We start from the raw sequence: 19,861 nt of genomic DNA, 5'->3' as shown, positions 1-19,861 counted from the left end.
TTGTTAGAGAGTGAATCTTCTGTACCTAGTGCCACAGAATATATAATAGTAGTAGGTACAGAAGATTCACTCCCTAACAAAACGCGTGTACTACGCGCAAGGAGGCGGAAGCGCGTGCAGACGTGCGTTCCGTGGCGGTACGCGGCCATTACTATGGAAAAACCTCAAAATTGAGGCGGCCGCAGGTACTTGTAGCGACGCGACGAAATCGCGGAGTGAGACACGCCTGCTAGTGCTATTATTTATTCTGTGGTAATAGCTAAAACTAATTTAATGAGCTATCCCAAGCTGATTCTTGATCCAGTCGGTGAAATGCCACACGTTGACGTAGGTAGTCACCGAGTCATCCTGCCTCGATATAGCTAGGCCATGCAGGATGTATAATGGAGTCGTCACGTGCTGAAATAGATTTAGATTCATTTATATCATAAAAACAAAACAATTAACTGTAACAAACTAACTAGATTAACTGTGTGTTATTATTTGTAAAAACAGGTTACTGTCAAAAAAAATTTTTGTGACACTTTTATTGCTGACTGTACTTCTTCTCATTTGCATGTCTTATCAAGTACTTCTTGAGACCTTTCTAATGAGCCTAAACTTAATGTGTTTGTGTTTTTCCATCGAGGAGTTCCTTTGGCTACCGACCGGCTGCATCATCAGAACACCTCCATGTTAGCATATTATTGCATTGTCACCGGAATTACGACAATACTCCAAATTTCAACTGAATCAGATACCGGGAAGTTGTTCAGATTTTAGTTACAAGATTTGAAGCACTATATATACAAAGGTATATACGCAGCATAGAGTAACTTATACTAGAGCGGTACTGTCATAGTAAATTTTGTAACCACAGTAAATTCACTGCCATCTGTCGACACACTTTAAAACAAAAAATAAATATTTATAAAAATACGATAAAATGTATTTAAATATGGATAAATGTTTTTTTTTATTTGCATTAATTATTTTTATGATTATATCTACACACATATCATAAACCCTCTATGATGCCTTAAAAATCCGTAAATAATGGCCAACATTAAGATAAACTGTTTTGTTACAGCAAATTTTTTATCTGTGAAAATGTTATTATTACTAAATAATAACATCGATTTCGATAATATTATTTTATTCAAATTTCGAACCTCTCTGAAAAACAAGGAAATTTGATTTGACCTCTATTCTAATATCAGTCGAGATGATGTTTTATTCGAAATGAAATGTCAATTGCATACAAATTTGACAAATCTCGCTTGTTAGTTGGTATCGAACGATATGGCAATCGACCCCCACTCTAGTTTGTCTCTGAATAAAAAAAAAACTACGGATGCGTGACATGCGTGAAAAAAGTTTTCTTTGCCGCCATTTGACGTGCAGTTTATCTTTTAATTAGTTTGTAAGTAAAAAATAATTTGTTTTGTTGCTTTTAACTAGCAAAAGTTTCGTATAAAATGTGCGATAAAGATATTTCGGAGACGCCACCTCATATCCGCGAATTCCGCCAGAGTGCAAATGTCGGCTGTAATACGAGGTTAGTGAATATATCATAGAAAGTTTATAATATGTGTGTAGATAAAGCAGTGTATGTAACTGTACATAATTAGGCATTAAAACACTCGTGTGATTCTATTTATGAAACTCACTACGTTCGTTTCATAAACCCACACTCGAGTTTTAATGCCTTTCATTATGTAGCAGTCACATAAACTACTATTGACCCATGTTCTTTCACTGATATGCGTTAAAATTGTTAAATAGCAAACGAAACCGTCAACGCCATCTATACGACAGTAGGCCAAAGCTAGTAGCGCCCTCTGAACGAGAATCAAATTTTCGTGATTTTCGAGGCACGTTTGTTTGTTTGATGTTTGATGCAGAAACATGGGTTTACTAATGTATTGCCAAAAATCGTTTCCCAAAGTATTAATACTTCCCAAACTATTTTACGCAAATTATCATTTGGCAAAATTTCATTTCGCAAATTTTCATAATCCAGCCTAACCTAACCCAACCTAGTACGTCATTTTCATTTCGCAAGTATGGGGTTGGGAAATGAAATGGTTGCGAAGTAAAAAACTTGCTAAAATTTCATTTGGGAAATGAAACTGATGCCATAAGTTTGTTGGGAAGTGAAATTTGGCGAAAAATATTTTGGCTAAACGGCGGTATCCCAAAAACATGATACCGAAATACCTGTTCTTCCTTGGTCTCCCTCTCTTCCGCCTTCCTTCTACTTCCCCTTCCACGATATTTTTTATAAAATCGTCGTGTCGTAGTGCCCAACCATCTTCCCTCTTCTGCTCTCAATGATTTGCAACAGGGAACTCCTTTCCTGCACAAGGTTGAAGGTTGAGGCGGAAGAGAGGGAGACGAAGAACATACATGGACCAACTTGAGGAAAAGATAAACGTCCTGTCGTATCAGGTGGTCGGAAAGGCTCAAGAAAGAGATACATGGAAATTGCTCCACCGCCAAGAGCTGGGCTAATGACCTGTTCTTTGCAGAAGAGGCCTGCAGCTTTTGCCGGTTGATAGTCCTTGGGTGGTGCCACGGCACAGATCAAAGAGTCCGGCGGGGCTTCGTGGGCCTCCGTGCATACTGTGCGTAGAGGTATTATGGTGTTTAACTGAAACGGAATTATAAATATTAGGTGTTTTCACTTTAAGGTAAATCTTTATTGGAACAAATGAATATAAATATAGTATCAAAACTTATAAACTAAACGTAACTGATAGATATAGGGCAAAGGGTAAAAACGGGACCTTATCACTAAGACTTCGCTGTCTGTCTGTCTGTCTGTCCGTCTGTTACCAGGCTGTATCTCATGAACCTTAATAACTAGGCAGTTGAAATTTTCACAGATGATATATTTCTGTTGCCGCTATAACAACAAATACTGAAAACAGAATAAAATAAATATTTAAGTGGGGCTCCCATACAACAAACGTGGTTTTTTGCCGTTTTTTGCGTAATGGTACGGAACCCTTCGTGCGCGAGTCCGACTCGCACTTGGCCGGTTTTTTTCTTTGTCGAATTTCAAGGCAGGATCTTTATCTTCGTCATCTTAAGATATTTTCGTCAGAGGTGATGCAGGGAGCAGCATGTAAGAACCTCTTCTTTCGTCGAGGGTCATATTTCTTGTTCAGTGACTTCTTTCGTCGAGTGTCATATTTCTTGTTCAGAGTCATTAATCTCACGAATCTGATCTGTCCAGTTAGCCAGTTTCCCTCAACGTTCAGTGTCATTAGGTGCCAACTTCCAGATCATCAAGTTACTACTTACACGGATATCCTTGTCAGAGGTGGTGATGCAGGGCGCAGCATGTGAAGGTGGGGCCAGAGGTAGACAGGCGGGGGACGCCCACGCCGGTGTCGATTCTAGTGAGCGGAGCTTCAAGATGGCTATGTTGTTGGTGTCTTGTCCTGGAACATAATCAGCATAACATAAATAACCGTAGACTTATATTGACGGGGATATACACCGTGATTACCTTTTGTATTGTATTTGAGCTCTCGATATTTCGACGCAGTTACATCTTGTTCACGGGCAAGGGCGTAGCTAGAGGATATGGCGCCCGGGGCAGTCGCCAAATTTGCGCCCCCTGACGACTGACAAAAGTTTCCCTGCTGCTGCCTTTTGCCCATTTTGGCGCCCCCCCTTGGATGGCGCCCGGGGCACTTGCCCCCTATGCCCCCCCCGTAGTTACGCCACTGTTCACGGGTGACACAAACCCACGACGACGACGACCACGACGGGTGACGAGTTATCGGGAGCTCAAAAACAATACAAAAGGTAATCACGGTCTATATCCCGGTCAATATAAGTCTAGTGAAACTAACCGTGAATCATTCAAAAACCCTTATTATAAATAACCGTTTTTACACACTGTACATGTACTAAAGAAACACAGTACAATAATTTTCAACTGAAATAGATGTCATATACGAAAAGTGACCAAGGCCTTTCGCGGCAGATGCCTCAACCACTCGGCCACCCGAGTCACGGCGGTTTCAACTTGAGATAACAACGAGCGAGTTTGGCAAATATACAGTTGTTGTGGAGAGCTTCCTTTCTTCTATTAGATCAATTGTTCCAAAAGGCCTGCTGCTGCATGGAACGTTTCTCGGTTGATCTGACATGAAGGCATTTTGGGACCTAAAGCAACAGTTCCTGAGTCACCGAATGTACCAGAAATTCTACAAAAGACGCCGCTACTTTGGAGGCGTTCCAAAGGTCTACTTTGTCGGGTACGTGACGCGTATTGGCAGCTATCTTAATAACCTCTCTCTGTTTTATATGACTTTGATTTAAAGGCAAAGTTATCAAAATAGCGACACTTTTCTGGAATGCCTGCCTTCCTCAAAATCCTGACCTGCTTTGTAACCACTATGTACAGTAACTTTGCCAACAGCAGCACGTTGGCCTCCCTTCACGAAAGCCACCTCCAGACCCTCGGCAGACAGACCCTGGACGCAAGAAGCCAGGGTTAGGAGCGCCATGGTGTCTTCCTGCACGAATGAAGCGGCGCAGAGCGGGGTGCGGGAATTCTTTCTGAAAACAACAAGATACTTACCTACTAGATACGCACCTATTACTATTAAATTTAATCTCTGTTTGGCCCAAAGATTAACTGGTAGAGAATGCCTTCTGGCATTAAGTTCGCCTTTTGTACAACTTTTACCGTGCAATAAAGTTTAAATAAATAAATAATTAAATAAATATTTAGGTACCTATGCATGTTACTTAGTACTTACACACATACTATCAAGTTTGACATGCCAGAACTGTTAGGCTCAAACAGACCGCTGACAGGAATTGTATGGAAGAGTTAAATGAGGTCATTGCGCGACCGGTAGTTGTGTATATTTTGAATTTTATGTCCACTTGGAAGATTGCATACACTCAGCATTGGATGGCAACGAGCTGAAGAAGAGAAGATGATGATCAAGATACTTGTACACCCGCGTCCGCCAGGGTAAGTCACTTGTAGCACGGTGCGGGAGGCGGAGCGCCGCTTGCGGGGCTTGCCGTCTAGATTGTTTATTGTGTATGGTTGGTTAGGTAATAAATACCCAGGTGAGGATCACGTACAGAGCTACTTACTAGAAATAGTTGGATAAAGACACAGAAACTCATGTGTACATAGCTGTAAACTTTGCTATGAAAGTACTGATGAAAGAAACACGTACTTGTAAACCCAGGCCCGCCAAGGGAACTCTCCTTGGAGCACAGCCCGCGGGGCGGAGCGCCGCTTGCGGGGCTTGCCATCTGGATTGTTTATGCCGCACGCGTCGCTTAATCTGCGTATAAACGTAATATTTAGAGGTACTATAAAATGTACAGATTTACCTGTAAACATAGTACGGTAAAGCCTATAGTCCAAAATCTCCCATAGTCCAAAATAATCTTAATAGTACATTATGATACAAGTGTGCTAAGTTGGTTATTACACACGAGGCGATATTGTTCGCTTAAGCTCGCTTAAGCTCGCGCGCAATAAGAAAGCCGATGTGTGTAATGACCAATGCACACGCGTTTCATACGACGTTTTTCAACACACTTGCGAGAAAAAAAAAGATACTCATATTAATCAAATTTTAATAGTTAAAACAGTTAGTATTGTGTGTTGCATCTGTCACACTGCCGGCCGCCCCTCGCCCCGGCCGGGCCGCGCACCGCGCAGGCGCGAGGAGCGCGCCGGTGCCCGCCAGTCTGACCAATTAAAGATGGCTCCCTTTCCATGCATAGCATTAGCAATCAGTTACCTTCTTAACTCAGTCGGATAATATAATGAAAAAGCACGAGTGGAATAATACACTGAAAGAGCACGCGTGTTTAATATCTAGGATTATGAGCCAAAAATCGGTGGAATAAAAACGAAGTTTTGAGCAAGTGTGTTGAAATAGTACATTACGATACAAATGCGAAAAATAGGAAATTCGTAACGAGTGGCGTTAAATTAAAACACGACCGAAGAGAGTGTTTTATGTCGACACGAGTTGCGAATTACTTATTCGCCAGTGTATTGTACAACGTTTTACAGTAAATACATACATATCTAATATGGTCCTTAAAATGTTCGGCATAGGCATGGAAAATGCGAGGAAAAACACAAAACTTATGTATTGATACAATTTTAATTGTTTAAACGGCCTCCTAGCTTAGCCGGTGTGCCTGATATGGACATTCTTTTGTATGTTTATCACAGATATTTATATGTTCCTGAGTTATGAATGTTTTCTAAGTATTTAGATATATCTATATACTAGCTTTTGCTCGCGACTTCGTCTGCGTGGAGTTAGTAACAGCAGCTAAAGTAAGTATAGCGCCTGGGAAAAATCTCATAGCAATCATTCAATTTGAGCATATTATGCACACAAATTAGCAGGCACTTCATTAATTATCTCAATTCCACCCCGCTTTTTACTTTCTTAAGGGATGATTTTCGGGGAAAAAACTATCCTATTTCCTTCTCAGGGACTCAATATTCAGCGGTTTAAGCGTGAAGAGAGAACACACAGACAGACTTTCGCATTTATAATAAGTATGGATTATGTATATCGTTGTCTAATACCCACAACATAAGCCTTATTGAGGTTACTGTGGAACTAGGTCCGATTGTGCTAAGTATAATATTTTTTTTTTTTGTAACAACGTATTTTTGCGACTGCGATATTTGCAACTCTGTCGAGGATGTACAGCACTTCCTTATAAAATGTGTTCGGACTCGGGACAAAAGCACAGAATAAGTAATAGTATTATCATACAGAACGGCCACGCACCGCCCCGCCCCGACTCGAATGACCTCGCCCCGCGACAGCAGATTGACGACCGTTTGCCGGCCGCTCAGTACTATTTTTAAGCAACTTACTCACACTATGACGCATGACGCGTGTACAGACGTGCCGTTCACACATAGAAACGAAAGTGATTTTTGATGTATAGCGTGTCCGCCCTGTGACAAAAGGGCGCAACTGTTTGAAGCTAGAGGTTATGCAGTAACTGATGTTGGGGTTTCTCACTCGATATTGGCGGAACCTCTGTCTAAAACTGCGAAATTCATGTACAAGCCTGTAATTAACGAGGTCTTGTTGTTGGACGCAGCATATCTGGGTGGTGGCGCATGATGAATCTTTTAATCTGAAAATCAAGAAAAAACAAGTCAAAATGATATATCTCTAACACCGAGACAAGTGACGAACATACAGACGGATAGACATGACGATAATACGGGTGAAACTGTAATTAAATACGCAATCCTCTTCACTGATAAGTGAAAGCCTATTCTACACACCGAGAGTCGAGAAGCCGTCGGACTCAGGGCACAGATTAATAAGTAGTTACTACGTCTCAGGGCCACTTGCGCCATCCAGGGTTAGCCCCTAACTCGGAGTTATCCAGTTAAACCTGGACTTACCAGTACAATTTAACCCTGGGCTAACCCTGGATGGCGCAAGTGGCTCTAAGGGGTATTAAGGTTGCTTAAACCCTCAGCCGGCATCTGGTCACACGCTGTGCGTTTACAAAGAAACCCATCCGCTAACGCTCCCTTTGTGAATTCTATTGAGGTTTTCTCAAGATACGGTATAATTTGGAGTATTATTAGTACGTTCTACAGTCCACGTGTCCTCCTTTAATCCTGATGTCCTATATGAGGGTCTGAATCCTCAAGGTCATTACGGGACACGATTGAGACCTAGATCTACCTTAGACCTAGATGCTAAATACGTACTGTAGTTCCACGTGCCCTCCTTTAATCCTGATGTCCTATATGAGGGTCTGAATCCTCAAGGTCATTACGGGACACGCTTGAGACCTAGCTCCAGCTTAGACCTAGATGCTAACTATACGTACTGCAGTTCCACGTGACCTCCTATAATCGGGCGTCTGAATCCTCAAGGTCATTACGGGACACGCTTCAGACCTAGCTCTAGCTTAGATCTAGATGCTAAATACGTACTGTAGTTCCACGTGCCCTCCTTTAATCCTGCTGTCCTGTATGAGGGTGTGGTTACAGAGATAGCACTCCTGGCAGCCGCGGCCGGAGCCCTCAAGGTCGTTGCAGCCCGGGAGCCCCACTTGGCTGTCATCTTCGTCTTCTGAAAATGATTAAAGCAAAATGAAAAGGGTGCGGTGTTTAGCAGTGTGTGTGGTGTGTTTGAATTCAAAATTTCCATAATTTTCGGAAGTTCATGAGAAAATTCTCATGCAAGTTTCCAATAGGGAATATTACACGAAACTCTGCGCAGGGGGCGCCATTACCACAATCTGAGGGTCTATCGCGAAACAAGAAAATCGAAATTTCGTTATCTAACATATCTCACTCTTGCAGCATATTCGAGCGATAAAGAGGCAGATAGCGAAATTTCGGATCCTCTGTAAACAAACCGCCTTGATGCATCAATGTCATATTTTATTATCTCTGAAAACTTGTCAAAAACCTGTTAAAGGTACAGTATGTATAAGTTACTCTATGGTTTACTAAAAAGGCTACTTCTGCTCTCTGGTGGCAGAACATTGCAGTAATAACCCCTATTAGCAAGTTCTAATAAAATCACCGTACACTGTATTTTAGTCGTACTTAAAGCTCCAAAGACCTTCTTAGACTTATATCAACTTATATTGACCGGGATATAGACCGTGATTATCTTTTGTATTGTTTTTAGCTCCTGTTCACGGGTAACTGAAGATAGCGGGTGGGTGTCAAAGTTGTGTAGACCGCGCTCGGTCTATATCCCGGTCAATATAAGTCTAGTGAAAGTAACCGTGAATCATTCAAAACTCCTAAGACCTTGATACTGGCAAAATGGTCCCACTGGACTAAAGCCATAATTTTAAACACACAACACACAAACAACAACACAACAACACAACAAATACACAAAACAAAATTAAACAAAATTAAATTAAAATTAAAATTAATAAATCTAATTAAATTAAAATTTAATTAAAATTAAATTTAATTGAATTAAATTGAAGTTACTACCGTAAACACTAAGATGTACCTATGTAGGCTATGTATTTAGTATGTAAGCTAGCTAAGACTACCCATCTGTTTTAAGGGAGTCCCCTCTGCCAACAAACTGTCTTGCAGTTTGGCAGAATAAGTAAATGTAAAATAGGGTTTATTTCGACAGATTAAATGTTTTTTTTAAAGAATGAATGAAAACACACCTGATATCCCGAAGATCTCGTTAATAATCTCATCTAGGGAAGGTTCCGTGACAGCCACCGCATACTGGACCGCAGCAAGCACTGCCAGGAACCTGCAAATTACGAGAAATTGGTCAAACACGCGGAAAAACCCCCCTTATTCATAAACGTATACTAAAGTTAATGTTTTGAATGATTCACGGTTAGTTTCACTAGACTTATATTGACCGGGATATAGACCGTGATTACCTTTTGTATTATTTATGAGTTCCCGATAAGGGTCGATGAGGGTCTATATCCCGGTCAATATAAGTCTAGTCTACTAAAGTTGACAAGCCGCTAATAATTGTTTGTCCCTTTCCATCATACCAATACGTCGGAAAAGGACAAACGATTATTAGCGGCTTGTAATATATCTTATCTTATCTTATCTTATCTTATCTTATCTTATCTTATCTTATCGTATCTTATCTTATCTTATCTTATCTTATCTTATCTTATCTTATCTTATCTTATCTTATCTTATTTTATCTTGTCAACTTTAGTAGACGTTTATCAATAAGGGGGTAAGTCATTTAGTCATTTATACAACATTGCATTGTCATGTACATATTGTGTGTTACATTAAATTGGCCAGTTCATGACACTCTGTTAGTTAAAGTTGTGTCTTCTGCGGAAGTTAAGAAGAAAGTGGACGAACCCGTAACAGCTTTTCTATACGGAAAATGTGGACTACAAGTGTAGTCCCCATTCTCCTCTCTGTATATTAACATATATCTCCTCTCTGTATATCAACAGTTTGAATGTGCTTATTGTATAATAATATTATATTATTAGTTTACCTGTTTTTGTTTTTAATTTGTTTGTAGTTTTGCAGTGACTTTGTATATTTCATACTGTTATGCTGTACAACTATTTTTAAAATAAATAATAAAATATACTTACAGAATTATATTTAGACTGCGCGTTCAAAGGTATGTACTACCAAAGATAGATATAACTCCGTAATAGATACAGTCTAAGGAAAAAACGTGCCTCGAAAATCAAGAAAATTTGATTCTCGTTCAGAGGGCGCTACTAGTTTTGGCCTACAGTCGTATAGATGGCGTTGACGGTTTCGTTTGTTATTTAACAATTTTAACGCATATCAGTGAAAGAACATGGGTCAAAATCATAAAAATAATTAATGCAAATAAAAAAAATCATTCATCTATATTTAAATACATTCTATCGTATTTTTATAAATCTTCATTTTTAGTTTGAAAGTGTGTCGACAGATGGCAGTGAATTTACTGGGGTTACAAAATTTACTATGACAGTACCGCTCTAGTATAAGTTACTCTATGGTACTACCTATATTTTTTATGTAAAGTGACAACGGTAAGTACATATTTTAGTAGTAGTCTTATGAGCTAACTAATTGCTGACCGTACCTTCACACCTACCTTAACTATTTACATTACCACCTAACAGAACTGGTGTATACACCGTGTTTTTTTTTTATTTCCGTTAAATTCGACACGTTGCTTGGTACATTAATAGAAGCTACCTGGTTGCTAGGCAGAGTGATGGCAGGTGGACTAAAATGTTAACGGAATGGTGGCCGCTTTCGAATGAAAGAAGCCCCTGGCGTCCATCGGCTCGTTGGGTGGACGACATCCGGAAGGTTGCGGGTCACTTCTGGATAAGATTAGCTCAGGACCGGGACAAGTGGCGTACTGGAAGAGAGGCCTATGCTCAGCAGTGGGCGATAGAGGGCTGATATGATGATGATGATGATGATGACCTGGTATATCGCTTTTTGTAAAATTCGAAAAAAAAATATTTTTTTCCTTTTTCATACAAAATAAATGAATATTGCATTGTAAAAGGTCCTTTAGAGTTACGTAAAAGTTAGTGTGACACATAATGAAAGAAAAGTAGGTAATGTCGGAATTGTCAAACTAACTCACCTCAGTAACCTTCTTGTAGTGAATCAATCTATCTTTCTATCAATGGAAAACTCTTTACTGACGAAACTTAAAAAATAAATAAAATTTGAAGGCAATGAAGAATCTTTTACACAGGCTCAGCAATTAAATTTATTTATTGAATATCTCAAAAACTGTAAGAGTTAAAATGCTAGTTTCTTAGAGAAATTTACTTCATTTAACCTGAAGAATCTCCCCTTAAAATTAACGGAAATCAAAAATAACACGGTGTATAGAAGTACCGTAAAATGGGGTGAGTAGGTTTCGCGAGGAGAGTTGGGTTATGAATGGGGAGAGAAGGTTTGAAAGGGGGGTGAGATGGGTTTTTAGGGCTACTGCTACAAAAATAATGTATTCCAATTTAAAATAGAGCTGTAGTAATACTCGTAATAAAAAAAACGATCCAAAAACTTCCAAAATCACCTTTGTATGAAAACCCATCTCACCCCAATTACGTACAGGATGAGGTGGTTTTTCCTGTTTATCGTCAAAGTTATCAAATAGAACTATCCAAAATAAAATTAAAACTAAAATACAAACGTCCGGAACACTTATTATATACACCATTCAGTTTGCATATGTAAAAATAAAATGTTATCGAGGTTTGAATGTCAGTTTTGCTCCTACTCACCCCATTTTACGGTACATATATAAAATCAGTATATAAATATCGTAAGCATACATTAAAATAATTATATTTGTTATTTCCTTAACAAAGTTCATATATGTTTTTCCTACTTCAATTGAGGTTATGTTACTTTTAACTAAACAATTGACTTTACCTGATCATTTTACACAATTAAATGTATAATCACAAAATGAAATACACTAATATTGTCCACTATATACCATCTCAGACTCATTACTCTTATAAATGAAGCTAAAATAACAAAATCGATGTTTTGTTGTTATATTTTCCCTATATAACACAAACTTATTTTACTACACATACCAATTTTATTGCTTTACAGATAAGGTTCGTTTTACCTTAGCTTATAGTTTTTGGATGTAAAAGTGTAATTGGTTATATATTTCTGGTTTGAGACTCGTTCGGTACCAACTTAATGCAATAGCGGTAACTGGATTTAAGCTGTTTTAAACCTTATTATAAAGGTTTACGGTAGAATTTAGAATGGGGTTTTGGGTTGACATTATACATACATAATAATACATATTGATAACTGCAAGAAATGAGCACTGGTCATTTAAGTAGCCGGTTTACCCGACTCTGGCTAAGGAGGGAAGTAATGACTTTAGGTTTAGTATAAAGGATTAAAACCAGGTAAAACGGAAACTTATTATACTTACGTAGCCACTGTTAAATAACTGGCCACCTTATACTAAAAATGAATTTTAGCCACCTATAAACAGAAATCATTTTTAGGGTTCCGTATCCAAAGGGTAAAAACGGGACCCTATTACTAAGACTCCGCTGTCCGTCTGTCCGTCTGTCACCAAGCTGTATCTCATGAACCGTGATAGCTAGACAGTTGAAATTTTCACAGATGATGTATTTGTGTTGCCGCTATAACAACAAATACTAAAAACAGAATAATATAAATATTTAAATGGGGCTCCCATACAACAAACGTGATTTTTTGCTGTTTTTTTCCGTAATGGTACGGAACTATTCGTGCGCGAACCGACTCGCACTTAGCCGGTTTTTTTAGTATAAGATGTCAATAACTGGCCACCCCTAAATAACTAGATACCTTATACCAAAATGAATCTTGTTTATAGATGAATAGAATAACAGTTTTGAATGATTCACTGTTAGTTTCACTAGACTTATATTGACCGGGATATAGACCGTGATTACCTTTTGTATTGTTTTTGAGCGGGGCCCCGAAGGACAAACAGTGAGTCTGGTCGAGACTCACTGTTTGTCCTTCGGGGCCCCGTGACTCCCCTGAGGAAGGGGGCCCTGGGCACGGGCCCCGTGTGCCCTTATGGTAGTCGACATCTAGCGTCAAGTATCGGAATTACCAGTACTGCTACTCGACAATAGATGTCGCGACGAACGGAAAGTCTAATTCTCAACGATTTTCAGCTAATATTATAACCGGATTAACCGGAACTCTCTTTTCAACTCCTTTTGCTTATAATATTAGTTGTAAATTGTCGAGTACACTTTTCATCAGTCGCGACACAAGTGACATCCAGTGTCGAGTAGCAGTACTGATAAATCCGCTACTTGACGCTAGATGTCGACTACGAAAATAATACTCTTACTATTTTCGAAGTCGATTTCGCAGATCTGCGACGCCCGCTCCACACTCGTGCGACAGAGTTATTGGGATGGCAAGTAGCTGGTGAAGACGTGCGAAAATAAAACAACATACAACAAAATACTTTGTTTTTTTCCTTGAACAAATTAATATGATTGGTCAAACCAAATTGTCAGTAAAAAAGAACAAAAAAATTATACTCATCCTTTCCTTTTAGGGCCCTATTTCGCCCTTTAGCCTAGTTCGCTGATTAGCGTGATTCTCGCATGAGTGTGGAGAGCCCTTATGGGTTGCTGGTACTTATAGTGTAAGACAAAGATAGTATGATTCTCACTGTCTATGTTTGAAATGAGACAGTCCTTTAACCCTTAAATGCATAATGATGTATATATGCATCGTATATTTGATGGTCCGTGGCTCAATATGCAGCTATCCAAAATCACATTTATTACTTTTATACAGCATGACACATCTATTTCAATTTATTAAAAAGTTATACAAAAAATCATGCATTTAAGGGTTAACAAACTATAATTATAAGTATAAAAAGTAGTCCTTTGACAAACCATAATTATAAATATAAAAACAAGTGCTTTTGTATGGCTTTTGTATTGTTTTTTCCACTCATGAAATTGGTAAAGAGTAGCCAACTTTATAAACGCTAATTGTTATTCCACAGGTAAAAAAAAATTGTACATGTTGCGTTTCACATCACTATCATATGATCGTATGCAAAAGTAGCGCCATCTTATTTTTGTATTTAAAACAATTTTTTTGAGATAATTATTTTAAAGAAATTTGAGTTTGACCATCGCGCTAAAATAGAATCAGATATATAAACATGGACAATTTGGCCAGTAACTGCATAAAGCAGCATTCACTCTTACTTCTATTTAAATTCATCTATTTTTCCAAAGAAAACTTTACTCGGGATTTAAAACACAGGTGTCACTGTTGTCAAAATTGAGGGACATCAATGTATTGTTCTATGCATTTTGCCCCTGTTTGATTTTAAAGCTACATCTTATGGATGGTATAGAAAGGATCGCAATCTCTTATGGCAGAAATGTTGTCAAAGTGACCGCGTTAAGCTTTAAATAATAGTTCCTAATCTCTCCGGTGGCGCTAGTTAGGCTCTGGGAGATGAGTATAACATGAACCATATAAGGCAACAAATAACCCGACCAAATTACGTAGGTTGTTTTTGGTAGTATTTCGGTGTATGGTGGCGCCGCCTAATTACTGTTTTTTGATCTCAGAATAATGACTAAAGCAAAGAAGCCGGGCAAAAATAAAAGCTTGGTAAAAGATATCGTATTCACAACACGTTATTACTTTTTGTCTATGAGTGAGTGAGATAACAATCCGCAAGTTCTTTCGTTTTTTTCAGTATTGTCATAAGATGAACTGAGGGAAATGTCAAATGGTCCTATGTGGTTCTATAATATAATCCAGCCAAATAAAATATAAGTTCGTTATTTCACAGGTAGGTGTCAACTGTAACAACTTGACAAAGTCGTATTATTTTAGTTGAAATATTTCGGGATGTTTCAGCGGTCATCTTGGTTTATTTTAATTATATTCTTGCTATTCCTGAAAGATTGTTGGAAAACGTGTTGAGTTTTTATTTGTAATGGTTTGAAGTTCCCTTTGTGATAATGTCTTGTGTGATCGAGGGCTGTAAATCGCATACAGGAAGAAAAGAAAATACGCACGAACCGATAACCTTTAATCGGTGAGTTTTGTTCAATTTTGAAGAAATTAATTTATAGGACCTGACCCTAAACATAGAAATCGATATATTGTTTATGTAATTATTACTTGCATTCAAGTCTATATAGATTTTTGCATAAATTTTCGAACTTTTCTGCTAAGTATGAAAGGTTATATTTTTGGCATAGTGATGTATCGACCTCAGATCAATAACCTATCGACATTTACAGCTTTCTTATAGTTTGGCCCAGGACTGTCTCATTTTAATTGATGAGTACAGTCAAGGGCATAAATATATATACATTCCCAAAGTCTCAAAAATATGTGTACGCTCAGACAATAAAATCGTGTTCACATATTTTTAAGCCATTTGTCTGGATCGATATTTTTGCCTTCGACTGTACCTATAGTTTTCTTTGTTCTTACTTACTGACAGATTGTGTTTGCCAGACTATGGTTTAATACTAAAAACCGGTCAAGTGCGGGTCGGACGCGCGCACCAAGGGGACCGTACTTTTTAGCATTTGTTGTTATAGCGGCAACAGAAATACATCATCTGTGAAAATTTCAACTGTCTAGCTATCACGGTTCATGAGATACAGCCTGACAGACAGACGGACAGCGAAGTATTAGTAATAGGGTCCCGTCTTTACCCTTTGGGTACGGAACCCTAATAAAAAAGACATTAATGATCATTGATGAATGTTCCTTTTATTAATATTGTTGGTCACAAAACTCAACTTTTTATTTCAGATTTCCAAAGGACGAGGAATAGGGGATATTACTGCAATGTTCTGCCACCAGAGTGCAGCACTAGCTTTTTTAGTGCACCTTAACGTAACTTATTCATACTGTACCTTTAACAGGTTTTTGACAAGTTTTCAGGGGACCTACCGGAAAACTCGAATCCGAAATTTCGTTATCTAGCTGCCTCTTTATCGCTCGAATACGCAAGTGACAGAGATGTTAGATAACGAAAGTTCGATTTTCTTGTTTCGCGATAGACCCTCAGATTGTGATAGTGGCGCCACCTACGCCGAGTTTCGCGTGATATTCCCTATTATTAAATAAAAAAAAATATATTACACGAACGTTTTTTTTTTCATTTCCTATTTGGTACAGTCAGCTGCAGAGAAAAGGTACCCCACGTCCATACTAATTTACAGAACTTTGTATGCAGGGGGGGGTGCCTTTTCTCTGCAGCTGACTGTACATGACTAGAAACTATACTTAGTCTTTTAGCATTAGAAAAAACGGTAAACCATTTCCACGTGTCTTTTTATTGACAAGTTTTTTTATAAATATAGCAATATTTTACTTATGAAAGCAAAAGTATGTAAATGATCGTATATTATATTTGTTGTGACTTATTTTCAAAGTGTTTTTCGATAAAACGACACGTTAAGATCGCTCGCCTTCTTTCTAATGATAAAAAAACGAGAGGTATAGTTAGACGGTTCTGAGTGGTAGACTGCAAATGAGATAAAAGCTATATTAGGTACATGCATTAATCCTCATATCAGGCGGCTCTTTGATTCCAAGGATTGCATAATTTTTATACTTTTTAATGATTTTTAGAATATGAAAATTATAAAAAGTATAAAAGTTATGCAATCCTTGTATTCCACGCATTTCATTTCATTTCAACGAGCCGCCTGCTACAGATTTCTTGAAATTGCCGCGTTTTTTCAGGTTCAACTTTCATTAGCCAGACTATTATCAATTTGCCAATTTCGTGATTATTCTTTTACACGGCACATAAACTTATGCATAATTTATCGATATAAAAAGTCGACACAGTCACATCCCTAGCAAATTATCAAACTTATGACATCGTACGTAAATGAGAAATAACAAGCATATATGCATCTCTTTTCGGCACATTATCTAATTCGTAAGGAAGTAAAGTACGGGTATACATATTTGCGAAGCATTTTTGCCCGACTTCTATGCTTTAGTCATTATTCTGAGTTTTTGATGGACACTTTTCATACATAGAGTCATAGAGATTTGGCTCCTTTATACAGTCTCCATGGCTACATCAGTCAGACAGTCAAATGTCAAATTAGTTAATGACATTAGTGTCAAGACTGTCAAGTCGTCCGTCGTCACTCGTCCATCAAATACAATAAGGACTTCCGGTTCGAGCGCCATCTTGATAGTTAGCATCGTGATTAATTACTTTGTTTTTTGCTTATTAATATTGTTTAAAGTGTAATATCGATAGCTTATTATACAGTAAACTAATGTGGTAGTGTGCAGTGAATGGAGAATTAATTTTGAAGCGCGTTTAACCACCATCTTGGAGTCAACGGCCGGTAGTCCACGTGCTTCTTGTAAAGTCTAGCTATCGATTTACAAGAGCTAACAAATCACCGTACACTGTCTTGTACAACCGTACAATTTTTGTCGTTTGTAAACCTCTCAATACCTTGATACTGGCGAAATAGTCCCACTGGGCTGAAGCCATAATTTTAAAAGAAGAAGAAGAAGAAGAAATACAATAAAATTCACATGACATTTGTGATAATATTTGCTTTGGAAAATAAAATGTTTTAAATAAAAACCAGCCATGGAAAAGGAGGAAACTCCGGCTAAAGCCGAAAGCATAAAAAAACCTGTTCGATTTTCGGTTGAGAAAATTTTCCGATACACTTTAGTTGGTCTGATTGGTAAGTAATTATGTTTGTTTTTGAGTTTAATTTAGGTTTTTAGAGAGCATTAAAAAGCCTTGAACTTTGGAGATGCTTCACACCTCCTAATCTTATTATATTAGTACCTATTTTTGCTTACATTGGGGACCTTTTACATCTCCAAATTGAATGTATTATTAACGCTAAAGATTAATGTTTATTAATGTTTACCCACATATGTATTGGCTGTTGTATTCATAAAAGTTACAATGTATTTTTCATGTCAATGTAAATGTATTTTTGACTTGTGAAAGAATTAAGGCCTACTTACAGAATAATTATTTGAATTTTTAATAAAAATACTATTAGAAGGTATTTATTACCTCTTAAAAGTCACAAAGTACAAGACTGGCTTCAAAGTGAGCTTAAATGTGATAAATTTGTTGGGTAAGTTTTAGACACCCAATTTCAAATTAGAGCAGAGTACCTAAACATTGTCTCACAGCGGGTACACTGCCAGATTCGATACAGAAATGTGCAAAATGGCGGCCGCCACTTTAAGCAATAAAATCGCACTTCTACAGGGTGTCATGTTGAGAAACATTGTGCTATGCTTATATTTAAATTTTACTGTGTTTATTAAATAAAAAATAATATTTCCAGCTCTCTCCCTCGGCTATCTCCACTACCTATATGTCTCAACACTCTTCGAGAAAAACCTTAACTTCTCTCATCTCTCCACCATGGAACGAGAGATGTCACTCCGGACCGAGTTGGGATTTTACTACTCGTACTACAAGACCGTGGTCGAAGAGAGACCGTTCATAGCCGGAGTGTCCAAACTCATGTATGACCGTCTTGTCGAGTATCCGAAGGAGGTTAATGCGTTAAACAGATTCAACATCGCTCCGGAGGTAAAGATAAAGATATGTAGTTTATTTTTCAAGTAACCATATTACAATGCGCTTATGAATATCGAATAAAGCTTGGCTCTAACCCTATATCTCTGACCGAGATTTAAAACCCTCCTAAATTGTAGGAGTCCCAATATGTACAGGGTGGCCAATAAATATGTGCATACCCCTTGCCAGGGAGATTTTGGGATTATACTGAGCAACTTTTACTATGGAACCAACCCCGAAATCTCAAAACAAAATTTGACTATTTCATACTTTTTGGCTGGTCCATTTTCTATGGGTGGGTAAATTTTTTATTCGCCATTTTGTGGATGGTCCCATAGTGAAAGTTGCTCAGTATAATCAAAGAGGATATAATAGAATAGAGCGGTACTGTCATAGTAAATTTTGTAACCACAGTAAATTCACTGCCATCTATCGACACACTTTAAAACTAAAAATGAAGATTTATAAAAATACGATAAAATGTATTTAAATGTTTTTTTTTTATTTGCAATTATTATTTTTATGATTTTGACCCATGTTCTTTCACTGATATGCGTTAAAATTGTTAGATAACAAACGAAACCGTCAACGCCCTCTATATGAGAGTAGGCCAAAGGTAGTGGCGCCATCTGATCGAGAATCAAATTTTCGTAATTTTCGAGGCACGTTTTTTCCTTGAAATGAAATGAAATGAAATGAAATTCGTTTATTTGCTTAACATTATGTACAGATAAGATGGTACAGTCAAAACTATTATGTCCAGATAATATCAATACCTTATAATAGTAGGCATGCAAAATAATTTGAAACTTAAAACCTATTAACATTATATTACATATTTACACAATCAATTACAATAATTTATTAAACATTTACATTTACAAATTGAAATTAGAGCCGAATAGGCGAATTAATAAATAATAAAATGTCACAAGATTAATAAAAATCTACATTTAAATATTCCTTAACGCTATAAAAATTGTGCTCGCTTAAAAATATTATAATTGCACGTCTAAATTTAATAAATGGCATGTCTCTTAATGATTGTGGCAGTTTATTATATATTGTGTATGTCATCCCATCTACATTATTTCGATAAAGAGCCAAATTATTTTTTGTACTAAGAAGTTGGTTCAATCGATTTGTACCTTAGACTGTATCCATCTATTACAGAGTTATATCTATCTTTGGTATAATCCAAAAACCTCCCTGGCATCGGGAATGATAGGTATGTGGATAATGGCAGATTGTGATTT

At 37.6% G+C, this 19,861-nt stretch overlaps 2 protein-coding genes and 1 long non-coding RNA gene across 3 annotated transcripts in view; 1 reads left to right on the top strand and 2 right to left on the bottom strand.

Annotated features, from left to right (window-relative positions):
- Positions 1-242: 242 nt before the first annotated feature.
- Positions 243-7,069, bottom strand: LOC134752410 (transmembrane protease serine 11D-like). The gene is made up of 6 exons (XM_063688121.1): positions 7,029-7,069; positions 5,196-5,306; positions 4,379-4,557; positions 3,289-3,428; positions 2,498-2,632; positions 243-399 (listed from the first exon to the last, which is right to left on the bottom strand). Exons 1-6 carry the CDS (start codon positions 7,067-7,069, stop codon positions 271-273), a joined length of 735 nt encoding a protein of 244 aa, XP_063544191.1. The 3' UTR covers positions 243-270.
- A 5-nt stretch (positions 7,070-7,074) lies between these two features.
- Positions 7,075-9,296, bottom strand: LOC134752242 (uncharacterized). Its single transcript, XR_010128746.1, has 3 exons — positions 9,181-9,296; positions 7,967-8,105; positions 7,075-7,146 (listed from the first exon to the last, which is right to left on the bottom strand). It is a non-coding gene; the product is annotated as an uncharacterized LOC134752242 (long non-coding RNA).
- A 7,905-nt stretch (positions 9,297-17,201) lies between these two features.
- The window catches only part of LOC134752120 (protein C-mannosyl-transferase DPY19L1), a 40,526-nt gene continuing 37,866 nt past the window's right edge, over positions 17,202-19,861 (top strand). Inside the window, exons 1-2 of the mRNA XM_063687693.1 lie at positions 17,202-17,742; positions 18,367-18,617. Of these exons, the coding sequence (XP_063543763.1) occupies positions 17,643-17,742; positions 18,367-18,617 (351 nt within the window). The 5' untranslated portion in view covers positions 17,202-17,642. The remainder of the gene's footprint in view (positions 17,743-18,366; positions 18,618-19,861) is intronic.

This window comes from Cydia strobilella, chromosome 24 (genome assembly GCF_947568885.1).
Source record: "Cydia strobilella chromosome 24, ilCydStro3.1, whole genome shotgun sequence".
NCBI classification, from domain to species: domain Eukaryota; kingdom Metazoa; phylum Arthropoda; class Insecta; order Lepidoptera; family Tortricidae; genus Cydia; species Cydia strobilella.
Note: the sequence above shows the minus strand (reverse complement) of the source record. Positions and strands in the feature narration are given on the sequence as shown.

Bases quoted from the DNA above. Each gene is read 5' to 3' on its own strand.
- LOC134752410 (XM_063688121.1), bottom strand. From the start codon at position 7,069: ATGAATTTCGCAGTTTTAGACAGAGGTTCCGCCAATATCGA. The intron at 2,633-3,288 runs GTAAGTAGTAAC...ATTCCGTTTCAG, and splicing joins CCTCTGACAAGGATATCCGT to TTAAACACCATAATACCTCT. The intron at 400-2,497 runs GTCATTAGCCCA...AATCTATTTCAG, and splicing joins GCCTCTTCTGCAAAGAACAG to CACGTGACGACTCCATTATA.